The sequence below is a fragment of the Sorex araneus genome, chromosome 1 (assembly GCF_027595985.1).
Source record: "Sorex araneus isolate mSorAra2 chromosome 1, mSorAra2.pri, whole genome shotgun sequence".
NCBI lineage: Eukaryota > Metazoa > Chordata > Mammalia > Eulipotyphla > Soricidae > Sorex > Sorex araneus.
This window is the reverse complement of record NC_073302.1, coordinates 452,548,960-452,575,440: the sequence shown is the minus strand read 5'-3', so window position 1 is coordinate 452,575,440 and position 26,481 is coordinate 452,548,960. Positions and strand designations below refer to the sequence as shown.

General features: G+C 47.3%; 1 protein-coding gene across 2 annotated transcripts in view; it reads left to right on the top strand.

The window, feature by feature from the left end:
• The first annotated feature begins 13,311 nt into the window (after positions 1 to 13,311).
• VIPR2 (vasoactive intestinal peptide receptor 2) overlaps positions 13,312 to 26,481 on the top strand; it is a 59,630-nt gene continuing 46,460 nt past the window's right edge. For both annotated transcript variants that reach the window (XM_055140969.1, XM_055140968.1), the window contains exons 1-2: positions 13,312 to 13,464; positions 15,446 to 15,545. In XM_055140969.1, coding sequence (XP_054996944.1) covers positions 13,396 to 13,464; positions 15,446 to 15,545 — 169 coding nt within the window. In that variant the 5' untranslated portion in view covers positions 13,312 to 13,395. The remainder of the gene's footprint in view (positions 13,465 to 15,445; positions 15,546 to 26,481) is intronic.

Below are 26,481 nucleotides of genomic sequence, written 5' to 3'. Positions count from 1 at the left end.
TTAGAGGACTTTTCAAGGAACATGATAAAGGTTTGATGCTTTTTAAATCCAGGCAGGAACAATATTCAAATGACTGTTATTACTGATAAAGCTCACCTCTGAGAGAACTGATAACCTCATATGTAGGTTGTAATGGAAATGTAGGTTGTTCACAAAGGTGCCAGCTGGGTGACCTTTACTTCTGATTTGTTAGTGTATAAAAATGCTTCCAGGAAATTCACTTAAAAACACCATTTCCTGATTCTTTTAAAGCACATCCTGGGCAAGCGGCCAAGATGCAAACCCTTAAGCTCCTGGGGGACCCTGACATGCCCTCCCAGGAGAACTGGAGAACAAAGCTCCATGGAGAAGATGCTTCAGGTTTCAGATACTCCCCACCAGGGTCCAAAGCTTCCTAGGAAAATTGCTTCTCTGCAACTGGACCCAGTGTCCAGTGAGAACAAAATACGGGGCGAACCAGTGGGGCAGTCAGCTCTCATTCTTTTCGTGTTCTTTTCTGGTTTTCACTATTTTCTCACATTTTTAATAAACTTTTCTGTTTTCAAACTTTTCGTCCACATGGTCATTTCCTGTTTATTTTCTTCTAGTTGAAGCTTCAGTTTCTGGCATAGTCTCATTATTGTTCATACAAAGTCACTTAAATCTTATTTATTTATTTATTTATTTATTGCTTTGGGACCACACACTGTGGTGTTTGAGGGCTCCGTTTTTCTCCTTGAACTCTAGGTCATGCTCAGAGGTCATGTGCTCCAGCCCGTGGAGCTGTACATGTGCAGTCCTATATATTCAAATATTTTGAGAAACACTAACAGAGCCCCACCCACCAGAGAAAACCAGTCAACTGAGAGGCAACCAGGGGAACATCAAGCCTCTCCTGCAGGCCCACCCCACACCTCCCCTTTCTGAAATCAGAGTCCCAGGGTTTCAGGACACACAGTCCTGAAAACCAGTGAAGGTTTTCGCTTAGGTTCTAGTCATTTGTCGTCCTGAGGAAATTCTCTTTTAGAGCTCAGAATTAAACAGATAAACTCATACATCTAGTTGCATGCACTCTAGTTCTTAATTGTAAGTGCTACAAAATAGTTTCTTATTTTGAATAAATGACAATGATAAATTTAATGCCAGAAAAATTCTCTCTAGCTATTAGCCAAATTCAATAAGACTGTACATTTGTCAATTTGAACTTTGCTTAGTTCAAATTTCTCTTCAAATTTTTCTTGTATTTCTTTTTTGATCCATGGATAAATCATAAATCCACTGTTTAATTTCCCAATAGTTGGAGAGGTTTTCAGCCATCTATTCATTATTGATTTCTAGTTAAATTCCACAAAAGTTCAATTTCACAAGTTGTATGCATTTAAAATATTTTTGTGTTCATTAAGGACTGCTTTATGCTTCAGAATGTGAACTACCTTGATATTCTGATTATTCATACTGATGTTGTGCCTGTCAATTGGTTGCTGAAAGAGGAGTGTTGAAATCTCCAAATCTAAATATGGGTTATCTAATTTCTATCACTGTTTGCTCCACGTGCTGCCAAGGCCCGTTATTTGGTACCTCAGCATCAAAGACCATTATGTCTCCATGATGAATTAACCTTTCATAAATATGTAGAATCCTCTTCATACCTCTTATTTTTCTTTGTTCTGAAGTTACACAGTCTATTCCATGTGGTTAGTGTTTATGTGACATGACATGTCATGGCTTGCTTAGAGATAACATGCTCTTATTCATTAATCCAACCTAATTGTCTTTTTTGTGTGTGTTATACCATTTGATCTAATAAAATTTAATTATAACAGTTAAATTTATAATTTTTAATCCTTTTGTTCTTTTTTCCTCTCTTTTTTCTTAACTTCTTTAGCATTATTTGAATATTATTTGTATTCCATTTTAATTCATCTCTACCTCACAGATCATATTTAGAAAAGCTGGCATAATTTGTATCTTAAAATTCCAGCAATGAATTATCTCAGAGTTGGCACCTATTAAAATTTCCGTTTTTATCCTGGTTCCTGGTATGCTGAGGAATGGAGAATGTAAGTGATGTCAAATCCTCCCAAGACTTGCTTGATTGTTTTCTCAGGAAATAGGCCTAGGGTCTATTAATAAACTAAGCTTGGTCTTGTGCATTTTCAAAAAACGTATGGGCGCATGCCTCGAGAGTTGGGTGGTCAGGCTGCTTTCCCACCTGATGTCCAGTGGCAATGGACAAAAAAAGGAGGAACTCGGGGTGGCAACTGCACACAGGTGAGGTAGCATAATAAACATACGTAAAGCCCTTCCTTCCGGGGCAGATCTTCTAAGACAAAGATCTCATCTTGCTAGGAGATCCGATCAAGGCAGAACTTCACCTAAGGATGTATTTCTCCTTTCCTTAGTCCATATCCATTTAAACAGTCATCTTAAACTTCTAAATAATCTTTCTAGTCATTTTGTAATGGAAAAAGTAAGAGATCACTGTATGACTGTCATCCCATTGTTCATCGATTTACTTGAGCCAGTAACATCTCCATTTGTCCCAGCCCTGAGATTTTAGCAGCCTCTCCTTATTCATCTTTCCCAACGATTGGAGGGTCTTTTCAGGATTACGAGAATGAGACCTGTTATTGTTACTGTTTTTGGCATATCGGTTACACCACGGGGAGCTTGACAGGCTCTTCCGCAGTGAGAGATATATTAAGCTAAAAGTTTGGCTCTCCTGGGGATACCTCACTATATATCCCAGACCATAGTCCTCAGCCAGATGCCGAGTTAAAGTCACTGAGCTAGAATGATCAGTGAAGTCACAGAGTGTATGGCATTCATTTTCAGACCAGCCGTCCAGGTCTCCAGAAGGACCTTCCTGAGGAATAGGCCCTGAGCTACCCCTGAAGGCCTAGGGGTAGCTTGAGTAGAAGCTACTTCACAAAAGTAGCTTGAGTCAAATGGCCTAAGAATGGTAGAGGCAGTGAGAGGGGATATGTATCTAACTCAAAGACACATGGGGACAAGAAGTGAGCAGGGCCTCATATTTGAGATGAGGAAAGAGTGGGTGTAAAGAGGAGACCACAGGATAAAGATGGACGTGAATGGACCAGCTGTGCCTGATCCAGATCCATAGATGCAAACTACTCCCCAGAGCCATCATGTTTGTGCAGGGACCTTTGGGAGGACGGAGCCTGGGGAGTGGGGTCAGGGCTCTCCTAGCAGAGGCTTTGGGAGCTCCCTGATCCATTTTGCACATGAGGGTGACACACAAGAAAGGAAACAGGAGGCCTTCATCAGACAGCAATACATGCTATTTGGCGTTGGGCTTACAAGGTGCAAACTGGGAAAGGAGCCTATGGCTTAAGCACCAGTCCACTGCCCTATTATCGTAGCCTGAAGAGACTGAAACAGAAATCAGGAGATGAGGGCCAAATTAGACAGGGGTGCTGGTCAAACTCCACCAAGAAGCACTGTTGACCTAGACTGATCAATAGAACTAGAAAGTTGAGAGTTTTCACTGGACTGCACCAGCTTGGCTTTCATTTCTTGCTAACGTAGAAACAAAGAAGTAAATATGTGAAGAGAAAAAGAAGACAGTGATCTTGTTTCTTTCTTTAGAAAGCTTTGCAGAGAAGCTAAGAAGAGCTCAGGAGCAATGGAGAGTCTGAGAATGTTTTGCACTCATTTAATTTCATATCACTTACACACATTAAACAGTCTCAGCTGATGAACAACCGCTCAACTCTCAAGAGAGAAAGATGAGGGGGAAGAGAGGGAAGGAGAGGAGTAAACCAGAATCCCTGAGAACTCTGAAGACGCAACACCCGCCACATCAGCACCCCTGGAAAGAGCATGAAAATCTAAATTCCAACCGAGGTCAGTCTCCTGAATGTGGTTAGCCGGATGAAAACACTTGTATTTCATTCAATTTTCCTAAATAAATCTCTCAGAACGTCTTCTGTGAAATGGATTTCACTTTAGAACATATGGTTTAAATATAAAGTTCAGTTTATCTTCTATGCTTTAATTCAAGTGTAGCTCTTTGATTCAAGTATAAATTTACTGGTGATCAGTTTGTCTATTCTATAGATGAAGTCACTTGCCAAAGGCTTTCTATGGAGTTTCATCCTTCCAGTGAAGCCTGCAACAATCAATGTAGAAATACCAATTCTTTTCTGTTGTATTTTTATTTTCTATTTTGTTTGTGTCTGATCTAATCTTCATTATTTCCTCCCTCTGCTAGCTTGGGATTCATTAATATTCTTGTCTAGTAATTTCAGTTGTAAAAAATTTACAATTGTTGACATGAGATCTGCCCTGTGGTTTGATATTAGAGTTAAAGTCAAAAATTTTTCTGCTTGGTGGAATATTGTATAAATGTAAGAAGAGATGAAATTGGGAACAGAGCAATAGTATAGCAGGTGAGGAACTTGCCTTGTACACGGCCAACCCTGGTTTGATCCCAGGTATGGCATATGGTTCACCAAACCCCTCCACAAGTGATTCCTTAGCACAGAGTTAGTGTGAGTAAAAAGAAGAAAAGATAAAGAGAAGGAAGGAAGGAAGGAAGGAAGGAAGGAAGGAAGGAAGGAAGGAAGGAAGGAAGGAAGGAAGGAAGGAAGGAAGAAAAGAAGGAAGGAAGGAAGGAAGGAAGGAAGGAAGGAAGGAAGGAAGGAAGGAAGGAAGGAAGGAAGGAAGGAAGGAAGGGAGGAAGGAAGGGAGGAAGGAAGGAAGGGAGGGAGGGAGGGAGGGAGGGAGGAAGGAAGGGAGGGAGGGAGGGAGGAAGGGAGGAAGGAAGGGAGGGAGGGAGGGAGGGAGGGAGGGAGGGAGGAGAAAAGGATGAGGGGTCAGAGCAAAAGTACAGCAGATAGGGAGTTTTTCTTGCACAGTTTGATACTCGGCACCCCATAGGATCCTTCAAGCCCTCCAATAGTGATCCCTGAGCACAGATCCAGGAGTAAGCCCTGAGAACAGCAGTGACCTAAAAACCAAAAAAGGTAAAAAGAAGAGATGAAACCATGTAATTTGCCACAACACGGTTAAATGGAAAGGTAATGTATCAAGCAAAACAAATCAGAAGGAGAACAAATACCAGATGATCTCATTCATCTGTAAGATAGAGAGACAAAACCAGGGAATAGTACTAAACAGTGATATAGCCTTGACCTTATATTGTAAAACTTATTAATGAACAGTGTGGAAAGCGATGGGGGTAGAAAGCGCAGACCAGGGGTAGCACAGGGATGGTGGTGGAGAATCATGGGCACTTCCGCAGTTGGGGCATGCAACAATTTTATACTCAATGCATAAACTTAAGTGCTACTGTTACCACATCACCTACTTCCCTGTTAACACTGTTTTTGTATACCGCTCAACGAGGTAAGAGGTTCTATGGATCTCTGCTAACATGCATTGATACACAGTGCTGTTCACATTCGTTTCTTCGCTGCTCATCTATCTAGATGTCCCATGCAGTGGGGAGTATACAATATTGAAGTCTTCAACTATAATTCTTGTCAATTTTTGCTTTTGACTTCATGAGAAATTTCTTTAGTTTTTGTTTCATGTATCTTGTGTTTGCCATTTGTAGGGAATGCTTTACATTCTTTTACTTTTTAAAATCTAATGTATGTATGAATGGTATACAATTTGACTTTTTTTAAAGTATAGTAACACTGTAGCACTGTTGTCCCAGCTGGCACCAGTAACGTTTCCATTGTGAGACTTCTTGTTACTGTTTTAAAGTATAACATTTTATTTGGAAATTTAGAGGAAGTGGAGACACAGAGAAAGAACAATGTGCTCAAGAGAGAACACAGACTTCTCCAGAGTGGAGAGGGAGCCACAGTACACATCCTGACATTATAATGCAAGTATGAAAGTCCACATGCCAAGTACGGGAGATGTGGGCGACACAGGTGCTGGGCACCACATGAGCTTGGCAGCACACGAGAGCACAGGCAGCACAGGGGCCCGGGCAGCATTGGCACTTCCTTCACTCAAGTCGGCGTTTATAGGGTTTCCTAACCTGCCCCACTGTGGAGCTTTCTGCCTAGATAAGAGTCTGTTGGTAGAAAACATTCCACATAACTGGGTGAGGGAATGCAGTATAATAAAGGGGGCTGGAGGATGCTGAGATAACCTTTGACTCCAGAGTATTGGGAGGAAAAGGTCATAGAAGGAAAAAACCAAGGGGGTGGGGAATAATATGAGGACCAGAAGTTTTAGGGGAGCAGGGTCAGTGGCCTCAGGTACACCAGAACGTGGGGGAGTGGTATAAATATAGGTCCTATCCACAGCACTGAAAACGTGAGATCCAAATGACCACCACCCAGCTTTAAAATGTGCCTGTCAAGAAGCAGCTGGGAGGTGGGGGGGAACCTGGGAACACTGGTAGGAGAAGCTGACCCTGATGGTGGGGTTAGTACTAAAATACTATATGTCTAAAACTCAATTATAAATAACCTTATGACTTATAATTATTTAATAAAATAAAATAAATTTTCAAATAAATAAAATGCAAATCTAAAAAGCAAATAAAATAAATAAATAAAACATCCTGATATTTTCTGGCAGTTAGATTAAGAATTCCAATTAGGGTCCTAAAAAATAGTATAGGGGCTAAGGCACATGCCTCGCATGTAGCCAATCCTGGTTGAAACCCCAGTACCACACACAGTCCCCTGAGCACAGAGCCAGGAATAAGTCTTGGACATAGTCAGGTGTAACCTAACCACTTTACCACCTACCCCCAATCCAATTCTCTCTCCTTTCAATAAGAAAATATTTCTCCTAATATTTTCATTTCCTTACAGTTCTGTTTATAAAAGTCTCTTTTGAAAATGCTATTTCCAATTAAATTAGAACTTACTTATTAAAGGGCCCAGGGATGTGGTTCAAATGGTAGAATACATATGTGTAACACTCAGGATTTGATATTGCACAACACCTTTTGAGCACGGCTAGGTGTGGCCTGACCCTACAACCAACAAAAAAATGTATGTAAGCATAAGACATGGTTTCATTTCAGCCATCCCCTTCAAACACATGCATAAAAATATGAAACAGCATAATCATAAACCAAGTATAAACCCAATAACCTGAGCAATTATCATTGAGTAAATCAGTAATCCAATTTAAAGGTATAATTTCTTAATAATTTGGAATTTGATTTTTACCTACTGTAGTCTCTGGCGCCAGAAAGGAAAGAAATGACACGACAGATTGATCAATAAATCAATCTGTTGATTTAATGGACTGTGTTTAACGGACCCCTTCAGCCTGGTTGGTCTAGCTTTAGCTTAGTGAGACTCCTGGTGTTGCCACAAGTTCACCCTTGTGGGTTCGCATGCATGTTGGTAGCAGACTCAGCGGTCAGTCTATACGCACTAATGGCTTCCAAAGTGCACCAGGGGCTCCATCTCCAGTGGGCAGGCAAGGGCTTGATCTGAAGCCATGGAATTCCCTTTGCTGCGGCTGCTGGAAGAGGAGGCCCGGCTCCAGGCTTGACCCCAGCAGCAGCCATTGTGGGCCAGTCTATTGACCCTCGGGGTGGCAAATGACCTAACGGAGGAAGGTCAGCTCTGCCGGCCCACCTGAGAGTGCTCCTGGGAGGAGCGCGTGAAGCGCGTGCACCCATCTCTCCCAGGTCTGGCTTTCCGACAGACGCAGGGAAGGCCGCGGAAGTGGCGGTGATGGTCCTAGAATTCATGACTGACCATGACCTCAACACCTGCGTCTCTAATCCTTCCCCCAGAGTTCTCCCTGGACGCTCTGTCACCACCCCAGGATAGAACACCAGGGCTCCCTCGCCATCTCAGGGCAGAGTGCTCCTAGGTGCTCCCTCACAGTCTCAGGGCATTCCCGCACCGTCCCAGGGCAGAGTGCTCCCATGTATCCCCTCACACCCCAGGGTGTAGTGCTCCCCGGTGCTCTCACTACCCAGGACACAGTGCTCCCAAGTGCTCCCTCACCATCCCAGGACAGTGTTCCCAGATAGTCCCGCACCATCCCCAAACACAGTGTTTCCAGACACTCCCTGTCACCCTGCTTAGAAGTCGCTTGATGTCAGGGGTCAGAGCAGGCTGCCGCTTAGTTGTTACCACAGATCTGGGTTGAGAACCCCCCAAGCATATCTCAGGGAGGAGGGTCAGTGTGATCCCAGCAGCTGGCAGCTAGGTAGTGGGGATCGCCCCCACCTGTCTGGAGATCTGTGTGGATGCCAGTCTGTGCACTAGCAGGGGGAATCCATGTGCCCTTCAGCAAGTCTGCAAAGGCCGGTTACAGCCTAGTTCAGGTGAGCCGAGTGCCTGGTGTGTGTGTCCTGCTGTGTCACCGCTGAGAAAACCAGAAGCCTGCAGCCCCAGGGAACACCTGGACAGGTGACAGCTTGACAGAGTGGAGGGTGCACAGAGCCCTGCTGAGCTCCACAGTGACAGTAAAGTTGCCTTTCCCAGGGTGCACCCACCTCCCTCAGACCCGTGCGCAGGACAGTCCTGTCCCTCAAGCTGCAGTTTTCTCTCGTAGTGTCCTCCAGTCCCTCCGTGCTATTTTTAACCTTCCTTCAAATACATTTACAAGCTGGAAAGAGAGGGCACACATAAAGAAAATTAAAGCAGGCCATGGCCATTGGGACACAATCAGCTAAAGTGCTCTCAAGTATAATAAAGGACATTTTTCAGGAGAAATGGGAGTTGGTCTGCGTTTTCTAGTTGCAATAGTGTCATAAAGGTATTTAAACTACAGCTTCACATTCATCCTATTTCTGATATAACACCAATCACCTGTTACCTAGTCTGTAATGTGAGCTTCTTGAGCTGAGAACACACTTCTATAACTCCTGGTGTGTTTTCCTGTGAACTCTGTGAAATGGAGGCAATGTGCTTTTTTTGGGGGGGGCGGGTCACATCTGGCAATACACAAGGCACAGGGGTTACTCCTAGCTCTGCACTCAGGAATTACCCCTGGTGGTGCTCAGGGGACTATATGGGATGCTGGGAATCGAACCCAGGTCAACCGCATGCAAGGCAAATGCCCTCCTCACTGTGCTATCACTCCAGCCCTGGCAATGTGCTTTTCAGTGACGTTTCTCACATTCCCGCTCTGTCTATAGATACCTATGGAGTACTTCTAGCTGATGGAGATAGAAGGGCTGACAGGCTCTGTGTTCTGAAGGTGAGCGGCCAGTGGCAGGTTCTGCATAGATGTGGTGAAACACACACTCTAGAGGCTCCTGGGCCAGTGGGTAATGCAGGTCCCAGCACACAGCAAACAGCCAGTTTCACACAAGGGCATGTCGCCAGATAGCCAGGAGGGGCCACCTCTCTTGGCACCGTCTCAGCACCAGATGGTCGATGAGACCAGCTCCTAACATTTGTTTGCATCCCATATCTCTGCCATGACACAGTGGACACCTATAGGTGGTGAAGGGTCACAGAGTCCAGAGTTGTAGGACGTTCCACATATGATGCCTGTTGTAAACATCGTCAGTGAGTATGTCCTATGCTGTGTGTAATTTGTCTCAGCTTTAAAAGGGAAAAGGCACTTTTACGCTAGAGCCATATGCACCATTGAGCTCAATTTGTAAATGTGTGTGTCCTGGAACATGGCACATGGGGGCACCTCAGGGCTGGAGCAGACAGGAGACAGAAGTGATTCCTGAAACATACCACAAGCTACTTCTTACCTGTTCATAGTTTGTGTAGAAAAGCTTCTGCCTGATGCAAAAACACTCTTTTTGTGGTGCTGGTGGTTAAGCCAGCAGGACATCCATTTCACCCTTGAGCCACATCCACAATCCCCATCTGATGTTTTAGAACTCAAATGCCACTAAAGGAGGGATAAAATTTTGGTAACTGGCTTTGCCCTGTGGTGGAATAACCCTCCTGTAAGGAAGTTCATGTCCCTTCACGGAGTTAGAGGGGAGAAAGGGCCATTCCTAAGTCTTACCACAATCTTGGCACAAAAAATGGGAGGTAAAATTATCCATCCTCAAAGAGGGCTGTGTGTGTGTGTGTGTGTGTGTGTGTGTGTGTGTGTGTGTGTGTAACTTTAGAAAGGAAGGTCTGGGAGGCAGGTAGGTACCACGATTCCTGGTACATGGCTGGGGCTGTGTGGAAGGAGAACAGAAGTTATTAAACTGAACACAAGTAGAAACGTTAGGAAAAGGGAAAGGGAAGTGTATTTCCACTCACTCGTGCCTATAAAACGCAGTAACTTCTGTTTAAATTGATAAAGTTCTTGTTTTAAAACTTCAGCAAACAGAAAATGTCAAAATTGTTCAAGACCCAGATTAGAACTCTCGCCAAGCTAGTTTACAGCCCCGGATCACTAAACTGGGTAAATATCAGAGCAAAATTCTGAAATTAATGAACGAATGCTCCATCTCAATCCTCTGACCCCTTCCTGCTCCCATGGCATGATACCCCTGCCCCACAAAGTCCCCCTCAGAAAATCCTTCATTTGAAGCTCAAAGCAGGTAATGAACTCAGCCCAGCCTCCGGAGGGAGCGTGAAGGTGGCCCTGGTCCCTTCCCTTAGAAGACGTCTATGTGAGCATATTGCTGACCTGGTGCAACAGTCCACTCAGCACCAAGGAGCTAGCAAAACAGCTCAAACACGAGGCCCCCAGTTTGAAGACCTTCAAGGTCTACAAGCTGACACCCACCAGTGGGCTCTGTCTGAGTCTGCAGCCCCCACAGATGCTAGCTGCAGCCTCACAGCCCCACCCAACCAAAGCGTAGGCGCTAAGGGTGCCTCTAGGGGGCAGGTTTCCCAGCCTCCCCGTGTATATTGCAACTTCGGCTGCAGACACAACAGGACCTTGAGCAGGTCCCCAGGGCAGCTCAGACTAACTGTAGCCAATTTTAATTTCTTACTGGTGCAAAAGCATGGCAAAGTGACTCACATTTGGACTTCAGAGCCAACACTACAGGGAAATGCAGACGCGCTGATGAAAAATGCCCCAGATACAGCAGGCACTGGCAGGGCTGTCTGCTTCTCGCTGTCACCGCAGCTTTCCCACCCCTCTTTCCTCCAGGGACCTGGCCTGCCTGCTCTCCTCCCTCTGGTCTCCCCGCTTCTTCCCTGCAGCTTCTCCACTCTCTGGCCACCCTTCCTGTGTGGTCAGCACACCTGGTTCTGGAACTCCCCTCCCACCAGACTCCTCCCAGGAAAAGCTGAGCCTTCTCCAACTTGCCCCTAACTCCTTGTATCAAGCTTCCATCCACATGGCACATCCATTGGTCACATGCCCTCCAAGAGGAGAGGCCAGTGTGAGTGTGTGTGTGTGTGTGTGTGTGTGTGTGTGTGTGTGTGTGTTCACGATCCTGATCTTCCAGGGGCTCTCTGAGGAGAAATCACAGGTTTCATTGTTCACATTGACAATTAGATGCTTTTTAACAAGCTCATTGGCCTCTCCAGTGACAAATGATGAGCAAAAGTGATGTTTATCAGATCAGACCCAGGGTCAATATTTCCAGATCCCAAGCTATAGCTCTGATGTCCAGACCTTGGTCTTCGTCACTGCCCTCCACCAGACAGATAATGGATGGGCGACAGATGAATAGACAGACACATAGGTGAGAGATGGATGGATGAATGGGTGCATGGATGGATGAATGGTGATAGCTAGAAGGGTATTAATGATACGTTGAAGGGAGGAAAGGCTGGTCAGAGAGCATGCAAGCTCTTAGGAGAGATGAATTGAAGTCATGAAATTTGCTTGTAAGTGGATAGACATGGAGAGTATCATGCTAAGTGAAATTAGTCGGAAAGTGAGGGACAGATATAGAAGGACTGCCATCATTTGTGGAGTATAAAATAACATAACACGGGACTGACAACCAAGGACAGTAGATACGAGGGCCAGGATGGTTGCTTCATAGCTGGAAGCCTGCCTTATGAGCGGGGGGGGAGGGGTGGGGGTGTAGATGGCAGCTGGAATACAGAAGGGATCACTAAGAAAATGATGGTTGGAGGAATCGATTGGGATGGGAGATGTGTGTTGAAAGTAGATAAAGGAGCAAGCATGATAACCTATCAGTATTTACACTGCAAACCATAATTCCCAAGAGTAGAGAGAGAGTATGGGGAATACTGTCTGTCATACAGGCGGGGAGGGGGGAAAGTAGGGGTATACTGGGGATATTGGTGGTGGGGAATGTGCACTGGTGGTGGGATGGGTGTTTGATCACTGTGTGATTATAACTCAAACATAAAAGCTTGTAACTATATCTCATGGTGATTCAATAAAATATAGATAAATAAATAAGAGTGCATGCAAATGATAAGGCCAATGAAGTAAAATTTAAACAGCCGAACATAAGATTAAGGGTGTTCTTAGTTTCTTAGGATTCTTATCTAAACTTTGCTATAAGCAGCAATCATTTTCAAACAAAATTAGAATGATGACTACCTGTCTACTTTTCATCCCTACAGCTGTCCCATGTGCTGGAAAACAAGCAACTCTGATGCTAAAGGCTCTTCTGGCCCACTTCTGTCCTGGTGGCAGCACTGGGCCAGGGCACCAGTGGCAACAGAAAGCCCCAGAAGCCACAGCGGCAGCTCTGGGTGTGGGGGTTCCAGGTCCTCAAAGCAGGACCTAAAGCCAGTAGTGTCCAGACCATGTCCCTCCGCCTGGACTTGGACTGGACTCCAGTTCCCATGCCTCTCCCACGCCAGCTTTCTGTTCAGGTTAATTTCTCTTGGGGTGTGGGGGGGTCCTCCTACTCTGCACCTCACCCAGTGCACACGTTTTTTTCAGTTACTCCAATCTGGCCCCCCTGACTTAGGGGGTAATAGCCTGCTCCAGCTGGGCCAGGGACATGGCTCTAAAGACCGGGGTATTCGCAAGAACCCTGGCTGGGTCCACGGAGAATGGAGGGAATCGACCACCAATATCTGGAGCACCCTCAGCACCAAGTTGGGGGTGCTTCAGGGTGGAGATCCTGGAGGCTTGGGGAGGGCAGGAGGGAGTACGGGAGGGAGCCTGCACAGAGAAAGGGGTGGGGGGCTACCTGGAAGGACCAGGAGCGGGGAGAGACCTGGGAGGAGGGGCCAGCGGGACGCTCCCACGGGCCCGGGGCGCTGGGCTCTGGGCGGGGAGTCCCTGCACACGCGAGGAGCCAGCTGGGGGAACCGCGTAGGGCAGAGGCCGCGCGGAGATGGGGGAAGAAGAGGATGGTGGCTCGGTCCCCACAGTAGAGGGACCTGAGCGAGGAGGGGACGTGGGAAGGGGAGTGGGGAGGACGGGGGGGGGGGGTCCTCAGGGGTGGGGCGCGGGGCGGGGACGGGGGGCGCGGGAGGCGGAGCGGGAGGGCGGGGGAGCAGCCCGGACCTGCGCTGCGCTGGGGCTGGGCGGCTGCTGCTGCGCGTGCGAGCGGGGATCCGGGCGCGGGTGCCCGGCGCTGCTGCGCCTGCAGCCGGGATGGGGATGCGGCGGCTGGCGCTGCTGCCGCCCGCGCTGCTGACCTGCTGCGGCTGGCTCCTGGCCCCGGTGAGTGCCCGCGCCCGGCCCCTGCGCGCCCCGCGCTCGCCCCGCGCTCTCCCCGCCCAAAGCTGCGGCCGTCGGGCAGCGCTTCCCTCCGGACCGGGGGCGCGGGGCCGGCGGGGCGCGGGGCGGACCGGGGGCGCGGGGCTGGCGGGGCCCGGGGCGCGGGGCGCGGATGGGGGGCGCGGGGCTGGCGGGGCGCGGGCGGCGTGGATCGGGGGCGCGGGCCTGGCGAGGCACGGGGCTGGTGGGGCGCGGGGAGCGGGCGCGGGCTGGGGGCGCAGGGCTGGCGGGGAGCGGGCGGGGGGCTCGGGGTTAGCGGGACACTGAGCTGGCAGGGCCCGGGGCCGGCGGGTTCCCCCGCGCTTTGCGGGGTCGGGGCGTCTCGCGGGCGGCGGGTCACCTCGCGGCCTCACGGCCCGCGCGCGGCTGGAGCGGGTCCGGGTCGCCTCTGCGCCTCTGCGCGTCCTGAGTGCTCGCGTGCGCGAGGCGCGGTGGCAAAGAAAGTTTCCTCGGAAACGTTCCGCTTAGGCTTGTTTTTTCGTGGTTTAAGGCGCCGAAAGAAAGGAGGGCATGAGTTTGTTGTTTACATTTGAAGACTTCCTCTTTTCTTTGAAGACCTTTAACAAAAGACTTAGCACCTGAGTTTCTGCATCCCCCGGACTGGAAACGTGTTTACGTACAAACAGTTCACGTCTCTGTGGAGCCACTGCTGATTCCTGCCCCTTTGGGGGCGCCTTGGTGTGCGCCGGCCTCCCCTCCCTGCCCCACGGTCAGACCCCCTGGTTTCCTATGAGGCACCAGCCTTTCCTTCCTGGGTGCTGTGGGATGCGCCGTTGCTGTGAAATTTGGGGTCCTCGCTACTGGGGCCACCAGTGCTGTGCCAGCATCAACTCAGGGCCCAGTACCTCCATCCTGAGCGACGCCCCAACCCCCTTATCACTAGGAACTTTACTTCTTTTTAAGAGCTTTTTTGTGAAAGGATGCTTTCTCTGATTCCTTGGATGTGCTAAAGTATCATCTCCTACTGCAAGACACCAGGATTGTGGTGTATCTTCATACCGTAATAGAAGTTTTCCCTTTCTGAGTCAGTGTGATGTCCCTAGTCCTGGAATCAAACCCACTGACTTGCTCATTTGGGAAAGACAACCTGCTTGGAACCAGTAGCTTTGAGCTTTCTTAGAATGAGAACTGCGTGTCCAAAGCAATCACGTGTCCCTCTTCCTTGTACCTCAGTAGGGCAAGTGGACCCTGGTCAGAACTGGGCTGGGCCTATTTTAGCAGTAGGGTAGTGGCAGGCAGAAGGGCCCCAATACATCCAGAGGACAACTGTCTTTAGTAAATGACAGGCGAGGAGACCATCCAAGTGGAATGAAGAGGGCTGGGCCTGTGTGAACCAGACCTCAGGACGTGGTCTTCGGGAAGGCAGAGTGCTCCCGGACAGCCTGCCATCCTCTGGCCCCTGCTGTTTAAAGGGCTTCAGCGTGACTTCCAACCCCTCTTTGTAGTCCCTCTCAAATTTGTAAGAAGCTCCTTCATATTTAGTTCCAAAATACAGCTTCAGTTGTGAGTCTCAGTCTCTAACATGGAGTGATCCCCTCGGTTGGGCAGTGAGCATGCAACCTGCAGCTGGTGGGCCTGGGGAGTAACTGCTCATGGAGTTGGACTGGAATCGTGAACGTTTATGACTAAAGAGCTTTAGTGCCACCAAATCAGTGCCAGCACCACTAACACAATGTCCATTAGTAAGTTTGCTTTCCTGCTGAGAAAAACAGATATGTTTGTTCTACCAAGATTTATGTTTGTTTAGTAGCTCCTAGTGAAACTTTTGGAACATAGCCATGCTAGGAACGTGAAGGGGAGTGAGATGAGTCATCTGGAAGAAGTTTAGACCTGGGAGTTTTCAATGTGGGGGCATAGAGTTTTGCTTGACTTACCTCTTACGATTTAATTTTTAGTCATTTCTGTTTCTTTTCATCTTGACCAGGTAAACAGCATTCATCCAGAATGCCGGCTTCGCCTGGAAATACAGGAAGAAGAAACAAAATGCACAGAGCTTCTGAAGGCTCAGACAGAACAGCCCAAAGGTAAGGGAGTACATGCAGGTCGGGGCTTTGGGGTGGGCCACACTCCCTTCCCACACAGAGAGGCCAATACGCCCCGCCTCTATTTAGTGAGCTGCTGCCAGGCTCACTCCTATAAGGACTGGGGGGATGAGATAAGTTACTAAAACAACAAAACCACTTCACTGAAGTGTTATTTCACTAAAATTTTGTTATTTTAGTTGCCCAATTTCCAGGGTTGAGTTCCTCAAGGTAAATTCTTAGTCTCATCATGGATGATCTTGAGGCAGTTAGAACTGAGGAAACTGGTAGGAGGTGGTGCCGTGTGGCTGCAGGGAGCCTACACTGACAGTTCCAGACCCTCTGCAGGCACAGTCAGGACACAGGTACTGACCCTCCCATCCCAGGTCTATAGAGCAGATGGCCTGGGGTGACATCCAGTCTATGGCAAAAGGAAGTAAGACCTTTTGCCCTCTCTCTGCTCTGAGCTACTGTTGCTTCCTCTTCAAGAAAAAAAAATAAATAAAGGATGACGGTGTGTTAAACAGTCTGGTACCTGCGTAGGGTCTCAGACCAGAGATCCTACACCTGACCACTGCCCAGCACAAAGTGCAAGCACATAGGTCATTCCATTGTCCAGTTGCCACATTAAGATAACTAAAAAGAAATGGAAAATAAACTTTTTCCTTAATGAGAAAGTCTCCTTTTTTGTTTGTGTATTTAAACACCATGGTTTACAAACTTGCTCATTAATACAATTGTTTCTGGCATTCAGTGTTCAACCCTAATCTCACTACCAGTGTGACTACTCCCTCCACCATTGTCCCCAATTTCCCACCAACCCCCAACCCTACCCCCTTAGCAGGCAAAAAATAATTTGTTTCATAATGCGTGGTACTACAAAATGGCTAATTGAATTATCAAAAAAATACTTCAGTAGAAGAAAATCTCTAAAAATTGTTATATCCCTCATTATTGCTAGTTGAGCCTTCTGAGTTATCATTTTTGTCTGTTGAGCTTAGTTGGCCCTCGTGCCACTTTTCCATCTGACTTGGTGGGACAGCCTATTGGGCTGTCAGTATTTTGGAACCTGGAGGTGTCCTGGGACTTCAGAATCTGTAGAACTGGTCCAATAAGCTTCAGTGGCTTGGCTTGGCTTATATCTCTTCAGAGACTCATGGTGAAACTGTGGGACTGGGCTGGTGCTTACTTGGCTGCAGCTGTAGGATGTGGCTGTTGTTTCTGTGGCTTCCGCAGCACAGGGTAAGGGTGGGAGGAGGCTGCCTGTCTCCACTCCAAGACCACAGAGTTCTCAGCCCAAAACTTGGTTTTCCTGGAACTGTTCTTGGTTTCACGGTTCTGCAGAGGTAAGTTGTGAAGTAGTGAAGCTGAGCTGTTCGCATAGTTAGCGTGGTGGCACCTTGGGGTGGGGGTGCGTGCGGCTGCCAGGGCTTCCACAGGGCAGGGACCTCAACTGCCCCCTCTCAAGGGTGCCCCAGAGTTTTCAGCCCAAAGACCTCTGTGCCATGGGTTTTTGTGGCTTGACTTGCATCTTTTTTGAGATTTGTGGTGAAGCCGTGGAGCTGGTATGGTGCTTCCATGGCACAGATTTTGGCTCCCTCCGGTCCTGCTTCCACTGCAGAACCTCCTCGTTCAGCATCACAGTGAACTTCGGTGGACAGTCCAAGTCAGAAATGTGAGGTGACAGCTTTGTCTCATGTGCTGGGCACAAAGGCAGCTGGGATAGAGAAGGGACCACTAAGTAAATGATGGCTGGAGGGCTCGCTCGGAAGGGAGATGCATGCTGAAAGTAGACTATGGACCAAACATGAAGGCCGCTTAGTACCTGTATTGCAAACCATAACACCCAAAAGGAGAGAGAGAGTAAGAGGGAATGAGGGAATGTGCCTGCCACAGAGGCAGGGGGTGAGAAGAGGTGGGGTGGCAGGAGGGATACTGGAAATATTGGTGGTGGAGAATGGGCACTGGTGGAGGGATGGATACTTGAACATTGTATGACTGAAATGTAATCACAAAAGTTTGTAAGTCTGTAATTGTATCTCACAGTGGTTCATTAAAATATTTTTTAATGTGAGATGAAGTTTAACAGTGTACTTCATTCAGATTACATCCAAATCATCATCTTTTCAACTCATAATGAATTTAAAATATTATGAGGACATTTTTGTTTCTCATTTTGTCTTTAAAACCCAGGGTGTGGCTTGCACTTGGAGTGGGCCACTGTGTTCCCAGTGCTCACACAGCTGGTCGCATCCACGAGGACATGGAACTGATGCTGATGTGAGCTCAGGGCCCACCCCCCATTGAAATGTCAGGTTTTAGCTCAAATTCTGCCAGCTCAGAGAATCTTAGGGGCCTGGGGCCCTGCAGAGTCCATGTGGCCCTGAGACCACTTTTCTGATCCCTGTTCCAAGCTGGGTCCAGAGAAAGGCCAGTGGCGCTCTGGCAGTGCGGCAAAGCTGCCCATGGCCCTGTCTGACATAAGGGCAGGGGAGCCCTGAGTCCCACACCAGGGTCACCTGGCAAAGGGAAGATGCAGGACGCTGAGGGGCACCCCCAGTGAGCACGAAGAGATGTACAAGAGGAGATGCTGAGAGGAGCTGTAGAGCCACTGGAACCTTCTAGCATGTGGTACAGAGGGAGTGAGAGACTGCTGTGAGCCCAGGACTTTTGAGTTTGAGTTTGCGGTGCAAACTCAGGGACTCCGCCACTGTCTGCCAGGGCTGCCTCAGAGTAGGGGGTGTCTGCCAGCCTGCAGAGGCCCGTCTGGGCCGTCCTGTGCTCCTGCAGCCCAGGCTGCACTGCCGCTCTGTGTACGCAGACACAACATGGCAGGTGGCACGGGGAGCAGACGACCCTGGGCAGCACATTCCTGCTGACAGGGTCCCCACAGGCACCCTCCCCCACATACCTGGACACCCCGGAGGTGCCCTCCCTCTCTTCGCATGCTCTGGGGCCAGCAGTCCCATGAGGCTACTTGTCAAGAACCTCCCGTGAACAGACATGCAGAGCAGTGGGGGTCCACTGGGGAGCAGGCCCGGTGGAGTGAGGGGAACCTCACCTGTGGGGTGGTGACACGCAGTGTGGTCCCCACTCAGGTTCCTTAAGCATGACCGTGTCAGTGATGTGTGCCCCTATACTTGACTCTGTCCAGAGGCTCAGGCTCAGCCCTCCTCTGCCAATGTCTGGATGCACTGGAGCTGATGGTCATGTGACAGGTGGTGATGTGGGGAACGTCTGTGGCCTCCCTGAAAAATGCTGCTCCATGTCGTCCAACTTCCTATTTTGAGAGAGTGTCAGAAACATAAACTTAACATATTTCAATTTCTTAAAAGTTTACAACTATCGGGGCTGGAGCGATAGCACAGCGGGGAGGGCGTTTGCTTTGCACTCGGCCGAACCGGGTTCGATTCCCAGCATCCCATATGGTCCCCTGAGCACCGCCAGGGATAACTCCTGAGTGCAGAGCCAGGAGTAACCCCTGTGTATTGCCGGGTGTGACCCAAAAACCACAAAAAAAAAAGTTCACAACCATCACTTACGAACAAGTTTCTGAGGGAACTCTGTCACCTCCTATATGTCGGAGCCTCCCAAAGAACCTGGTGTGGAGCATGTGGTGGGGTTCACTCAGAACCCCAAAGTGAACTCAGAACCCCAGCATGAATGCAGCACCCCAGAGTGAGCACAGAACCCCCAGTGAGCTTAGAACCCCAAAGTGAGCTCAGAACCTCAAAGTGAGCTCAGAACCCCAATGGCTCATCCTCCTCTCTTCAGAAGCAGTCTGTGTGCTGCCCTTGTAATGGTGCTCCACCCTGGGTGACAGAGACACGGGTGAGGGGGCTACTGGAGGGGCAGGTATGGTGGGAGCAGGTGTGATGTGTGGGAGCAGGTGGAGGGCAGGTGGGGGAACTGTGGGAGAAAGGGTTGGGGAGGGTAGGTGTGGGGGTTAAGTGTGTGGGGGTTTTTTGTGGAGGTAGGTGGGAGGGCAGGTGTGTGAGGGCAGGTGTGTGTATGGATAGGTATAGGGGATAGGTTTGGGGGTCGTTGTGTCTAGAAGCCGGTGTGCGAGGGCAGATGGGGCAGGTGTAGTATGCACGGATGGGTGTGAGGGCAGGCTGGTGTGTGGGGACAGGAGTGTGTGAGCAGTCAGCAGTCCCTGGAAGTCACTAGGGCTCTAGGCGTGACCCTACACGGAAGAGAGTGAGTGGCCTGGCCAGTGTGGTGGTGCCAGGACTGCATTTCCGCCTTGTCACTGCGCAGCTGAGTGTCGAGGTGCTTCCTCAGCGTGGCAAGAGCCTCGTCTCTCGTGGTGCTCTTCCCCTGTGGAGAAGCTGGCTCAGGGGGCAGCTGTCCTGGAAGGGAGGACCTGTAGCAGGAACTGGCCTGGCCTCCCCTGAACTGTCTTTGGAGAGCATTATTTGAGCTGCAAGTTCCTTCCTTTCTTCTCTGAGGCGCCCAGGGTGTAAATAGCTGTGAATGTAGCAGGTGGAAGGCAGAGCTGCAGAAACAGGGCAGGACCTGAGCTGCAGTTGGGCGTCAGGCTGCCCAGCTGCCTCTTAGTGACCCAGTGAGGAAGGGTCAGAGGAGCCAAGTTAGAACTCTGCAGGACGAGGAAGTTAGTTCCTTCCTTTCTTCTCTGAGGCGCCCAGGGTGTAAATAGCTGTAAATGTAGCAGGTGGAAGGCAGAGCTGCAGAAACAGGGCAGGACCTGAGCTGCGGTTGGGCGTCAGGCTGCCCAGCTGCCTCTTAGTGACCCAGTGAGGAAGGGTCAGAGGAGCCGCTTTAGAACTCTGCAGGACGAGGAAGTTGGCGTGATGAGTACCAGACTCGAGAAAAAACATTTTTCAGTGTCACCGAGGTGTTTTTAATGTATCAGACAAGGAATAATTTTTACTCTATATTGAACATAAGCCAAGCGATAGCACAGCGGGTAGGGCATTTGCCTTGCACACAGTGGACCTGGGTTCAATCCCTCCGCCCCTCTCAGAGAGCCCAGCAAGCTATCAAGAGTATCCCGCCCACATGGCAGAATCTGGCAAGCTACCCATGGCTTATCCATATGCCCCAAACAGTAACAACAAGTCTCACAATGGAGACATTTCTAGTGCCACTCAAGCAAATCAATGAACACAGGATGACAGTACTACAGTGCTTGAACATAAGCCAAACATAAGACAATAAGAAACAAACCCATAAATCCAGGCAAACCCACATTCAAATTAAAGCCTTCAAAGAATTCATTTTGTAATCCAGAACCCCTGAGATGGTTGGTTTTCAGAGACCTGACTGTATCGTCCCATTGATCCGTAGGTTGACCCTAGGATGCAATGAATCAGTCCTGCACTGTGCTTGAAAGCCTTGGGAAACACCACACACAGCTGTGAAGCCTGTCCTAGCATGTGTGGCTGGGCTGGCCACATGGCTTAGTGTGTATGACCAGGGCTGATCTCACATCCTAAGCATGTATGTTACGTGGTCTGACCTCACATCCAAGCATTCCTATGACCTGGGCTCACATCACATCCTGAGTGTGTATGTAACCTGGGCTTACACCATCTCATGAACATGTATGTCACCTGGACTCACATCACATCCTGAGTGTGTATTAACCTGGGCTCACACCATGTCCTGAGTATGTACATGGCTGGGAATGACTTCACATCCTCAGCATGTGTGACCCATGCTGACCTCGTGTCCCATGCATTTACGTGTCAGCCGTCTGCTGACACCCAGACCCCGTATGCACAGCTCTGTGGTTTTCTGGAGACCTTCTGGTACCTTTGGCTCTGCATGTTGATGTGGGGGGCTTGCAGCCTGAGGGTAGGAGGGTGTCTGTTCCTGAGAGATCAAGGGTCCTTGGGTGGGGCCCCCAGGGAAGCTCTAGCCCTCGCTTCTCTTTGACTCTTTTGAGCAAAGGGTTACTGGTTTGAGCTTCCTGTGAAAGGTTGCGTGAGTCCTTGCCGATGAGAGCCTGAATCAGACACAGGTTCTTCCTCTCAGCAAGCAGTGTTAGCCTCTCTTCTGCAGAGCTCATTCCATCCCCCAGAGGGACGCTGGCGACCCCAGGGGCTGCAGGCCACAGGGGGTAAGGCAGAGTCATGAGAACTCCACCTTGTGACAGATGGCGACCCTGATGGGACGGACCTTTGTGACGTTAGCCCAGAAGCAGGTGGGGCCTCAGTGATGTCAGCCCATAGGGGAGGGGGCTTCCATCATGTCAGTCCAGAGTGGACATTATCTTTGTCTGCAGTGCTGTTTTTAAAAAAATGTTTTCATTGAATCACTTGGAGGTACAGTTACACAGTTGTCCATGATTGAGTTTCAGTTCTATAATGCCCCAACACCCACCCCTTCACAGTGCACATTTCCCACCACCCATAATGTGCCCAGTTTCCCTCCTGACCACCCTCCACTCTCCCCCACAGCCTACCTCTATGGCAGGCACTTTTTTCTCTCTCCTTTCTCTCTTAGTTTCTGTTTAGGCACGTGGTTTGCAATACTGTTACTGAGAGGGTATCATGCATGTCACTCTACCTCCTTTCACACTCAGTTTTTGTCTAGAATGATCATTTCCAGGTATCATTGTCACAATGGCCTCTTCCCTGTCCCAACTGTACTCCACTTCCCCTTTGTGGCAAGTTTCCCACCGTGGGCCAGTCCTCCTGGCCCTTGTTTCTACTGTCTTTGGGTATTATCCACATATTATGTTGTTGTTTGTTATATCCTGCAACTGAGTGCAGTCATGCTATGTTTGTCCCTCTCCCTCTGACTCATTCTATATGATACTCTATATGTCCATCCACTTATATGTATATGCAAATTTATGACTTGATTTTTCTAAAAGCTGTGTAATTTTCTATTGTGTCGGTGTGCCATGTTTTCTTTATCCACTCATCTGTTCTTGGTACTTGGGTAGTTTCCAGATTCTGGCTATTGTGAGAAGTGCTGCAATGAACATTGAAGTGCAGATGGCTTTTTTGCACTGTGTTTTGGGGCCACTAGGGTATTTTCCCAGGAAGAGTATTTCTGGGTCATTTGGAAGCTCAATTTCTAGTTTTTGAGGAATATCAATATTGTTTTCTGTTGAAGATGCTTTCTTGATCCACTTCATATGTTTTTCTCCTATGTTGAAGATTAACTGATCATATACCAGAAGGTCTGTCTCAGGATGTTCAAGTCTATTCCATTGATTTGAGGGTCTGTCTTTATTCCAGTGTCATGCTGTTTTAATTACTACTGCCTTGTAGTGCAGTTTGAAGTTGAGAAAGGTGATGTTTCCCATCTTATTTTCCCCAAGAATTGCTTTAACTATTAGGGGGTAGGAGGCAGTATTGTAGCATATAAATCTCAGGAGTGTTTGATATATTTATTTTTAAGATGACATGGGACTGCATTGAGTCTATACGATGATTTGGGAGAATTGCCATTTTTGTGATATTCATCCTACTAATCCATGAGCAGGGGAAGTATTTCCATTTCATCGTGTTCTCTTATTTCTTGAAGTAGTGTTTATAATTTTCTTTGCATATTGTAGGATAACATAGCCTCAGGTAGTTCAGGTTTATTAGGTTACTCCCGTTATGGTGCTCCCATTCCTCTTTGTTTATTTGTAGCTTCTTTCTTAGTGTTCTGTTGACTTGTAAATATTGTTCTTCTCTTCTCCTTGAGTCCTTTGCATAGTTTATTAAGAGCAATGTCCTTTTTGTGTGGACACAGGAAGACTTAGCAAATGCTATGCTTTTGTAACCTGGGAGTCTTTTCACTCTACATGATATTTTCCTCCTGGGCATCTGTTCTCTCCACCTAAGCCTCAGCTGCCCTTACTTCCTAGCACCCCTAAAAGCAGGGCCCCAACGAGGGACAAGACGGACCCAGGGCAAGCAGTGAGTTGTGTGCTACCCTGGCATCGAGATGGGCCTGGCCAAAGTGCCTCATGCTTAACTATAAGTTAAGAGCTTGATCATGGACAAATGTTGTCATGATCCAACAGTGATAACTAGATTTGGACCCTGCTAGGGTGAGGAATGATTAATCTGGCCTGAGTGCTGCGGTCTGAGTCCGTGGCAAGATGTTGCCAGGAGAGCTGCCTTGCAAGCCTCAATGTATCTCTTGCTATGTCCATCCAAAAATAACTAGTATTAAGATGTTAGTAAGTGTTTGGACTAAGGAAAGGAGAAAAACACCGTAAGAGTCAGGAAGGGTTTTGGAATGCCCCTAGGTTGTGTTCCCTTTGAACCTAACAGCCCTGAGGAAGGGCTTTCCTATGTTGATTTTGCTACCTGGCAGTGTGTAACCTAGGGGCAAGGGTGAGAGAGAAAAAAGGGAGGAGAGAGATGAGAGGTGGCTGCAGTAGATCAAGAGAGAGGATAGAGCTGGGAGTGCGGGAGATGAGAAAGATGGAAGATTGAATAAACGGTAACTAATCAGCAACCACCTTGGTCCTCGTTCTTCCTTCGCCTGTCCTTGGCCGACGGCTGTCCCGATCCAGCCCATACACAGCGGTTCCAGAGCACCGAACTTGGGTGGTGAGACAGAGCTGCCCGGAGAGCCCGCGAGTGCACATGCCCATCGGCGTGCTTTAGTTTTTTACAGCATATGTCTTCACCTCTTTAGTTAAGCTGATTCCAAGGTACTTGATTTTCTGAAGCACGATTGTGAAATGGATTTTTTTAATTAACTCTTTATTCTATTTCATTATTTGTATGTAGGAAAAGCCATGGATTTTTGCATGTGAATTTTGTACCCTTGCCACCTTACTATACAAATCTATTGTTTCTAAGAGCTTTTTTGTAGAGCCTTTAGGATTTTCTAAATATAGTATCGTGTCATCTGCAAATAGTGATAGCTTGACTTCTCCCTTTCCTAACTGGATGCCCTTGGTATCTTTTTCTTGTCTAACTGCTACAGCAAGTACTTCCAGTACCATACTGAATAGAAGTGGTGAGTGAGTGTGAGCAACCTTGTTTTGACCCTGATCTTAGAGCTCTTACTTTTTACCCATTGAGGATAATGCTTGCCATAGGCTTGTGGTAGATGGCTTTGATTATATTAAGGAAAGTTTCTTCAATTCCCATTTCTTGAGAGTTTTTATTATGAATGGGTATTGAATCTTGTCAAATACTTTCTCTGCATCTATTGACATGATCATATGGTTTTAAATGTTTCTTTTATTGACATGGTATTATTATGTTGATTGACTTGCATATGTTAAACAATACTTGCATTCCTAGAATGAATCCTACCTGGTCATGGTATATGTTCTTTTTGATGAGTTATTGGATTCTATTTACTAGTATTCTGTTGCATTTGTGTTTATCAAGGATATTGACCTATAATTCTTTTTTCTGAGTGGGCTCTGTATCTGTTTTTGGTATCAGGGTGATGTTTGCTTCATAGAAACTGGGAGTGGTTTTGTTTCTTCAATTCTATGAAAGTCTGAAAATGATTGGAAGTAGGTCCTCTTTAAAGGTTTGAAAAAATCCACTAGTGAATTCATCTGGGCTTGAACTTTTGTTTTTTGGGAAGACTTGTAATTAACATTTCAATTTACTCAATAGTGATAGGTCTGTTCAGGTATTCCAAATCATCTTGGTTCAGCCTTGGGAGGTTATAGGTGTGCCAAAATTTACCCATTTATTGTAGGTTCTCTCATTTTGTGGCATAAAGATTCTCTAAGTAATCTCTGATGATCCTTAGAATTTCTGTGGTGTCTATTGTGATATACCCTCTTTCATTTCTAGTTTTGTTTATTAGGGTTCTCTTTGTGTGAGTCTTTCTAGTGGTTTAATCCATCTTGTTTATTTTTTTTTCCAAAGAACCAGCAATTGGTTTCATTGATATTTCAGATTGTTTTTCAGGATTCCAGTTCATTAATTTCCACTTTAAGTTTTATTATTTTCTTCCTCCTGACTGTTCTGGGATCCTTTTGTTGGTTATTTTCCAATTTCTTAAGTTTGCAAACAGTTTACTTATGTGGGCCCTTTCTTCCTTCCTGATGAATGCTTGCATAGCAAAGAACTTTCCTCTTAACACTGCTTTTGCTGTACCCTACAAGTTCTGGTAGGTAAGTACCCTCATTCTTATTTGTTTCCATGAATCTTTTAATTTACTCTTTGAACCACTGGTTGTTCAGTGACAAGCTATTTAATTTCCATTTCTGTTTGTGACTAACTTCTACTTTCAGTACATCATGGTATGAGAAGATAGTTGATATGATTTTAATGCTCTTGACTTTGTGGAGGTCTTTTGGCATTATGGAGGTCTGTTTTGTGTCCCAGCATGTGGTCTGTCTTGGAGAGTAGTGTCCCATATGTATTGGAGAAGAATGTGTATTCGGCCTTTTGAGAATGACAGTATATATGGTCTATCAAGAGGTGACAAAGCAGTGTTGAAATCTCTAACCAACTACTATTGTATTGCTATCAATGTCTTTCTTCAAGTCTGTTAGCAGTTGTTTTAAATATTTTGCTGGTCCCTCATTAGGTGCATATGTGTTTAGAAATTTGAGTTCTTCCTGATGTACAGATTCCTTGATCTTTAAGAAATGACCTTTTCTGTGTCTTATAAACTTCATCCTGAGGTCTGTGTCTTCTTCATACACTAGTATGGCTGCACTGGCCTTTTTGAGAGGGGCATTTGCTCAAAGAATTGTCTTCCAACCTTTGACTTTCAGTCTGTGTTTTCTCTAAATGTTCAAATGTGTTTCTTGCAGGCATCTGAATGTTGGGTTCAGTTTTCTAATCAATCCTGCCACTCTGTGTCTCTTAATTGGTGCAGTTAGCCACTGACATTGAGGGAGATCATTGTCATGGGGTTTTGTGCCATCCTTCTTATGTGGGCATGTTTGGGGGACTTGTCTTAAAGTAGCCTGTTTAGTTCTCATAATGATGGTTTTGATTCTGTGAAGTTCTTTAGTTATTGTTTATCTCTGAAACTGTAT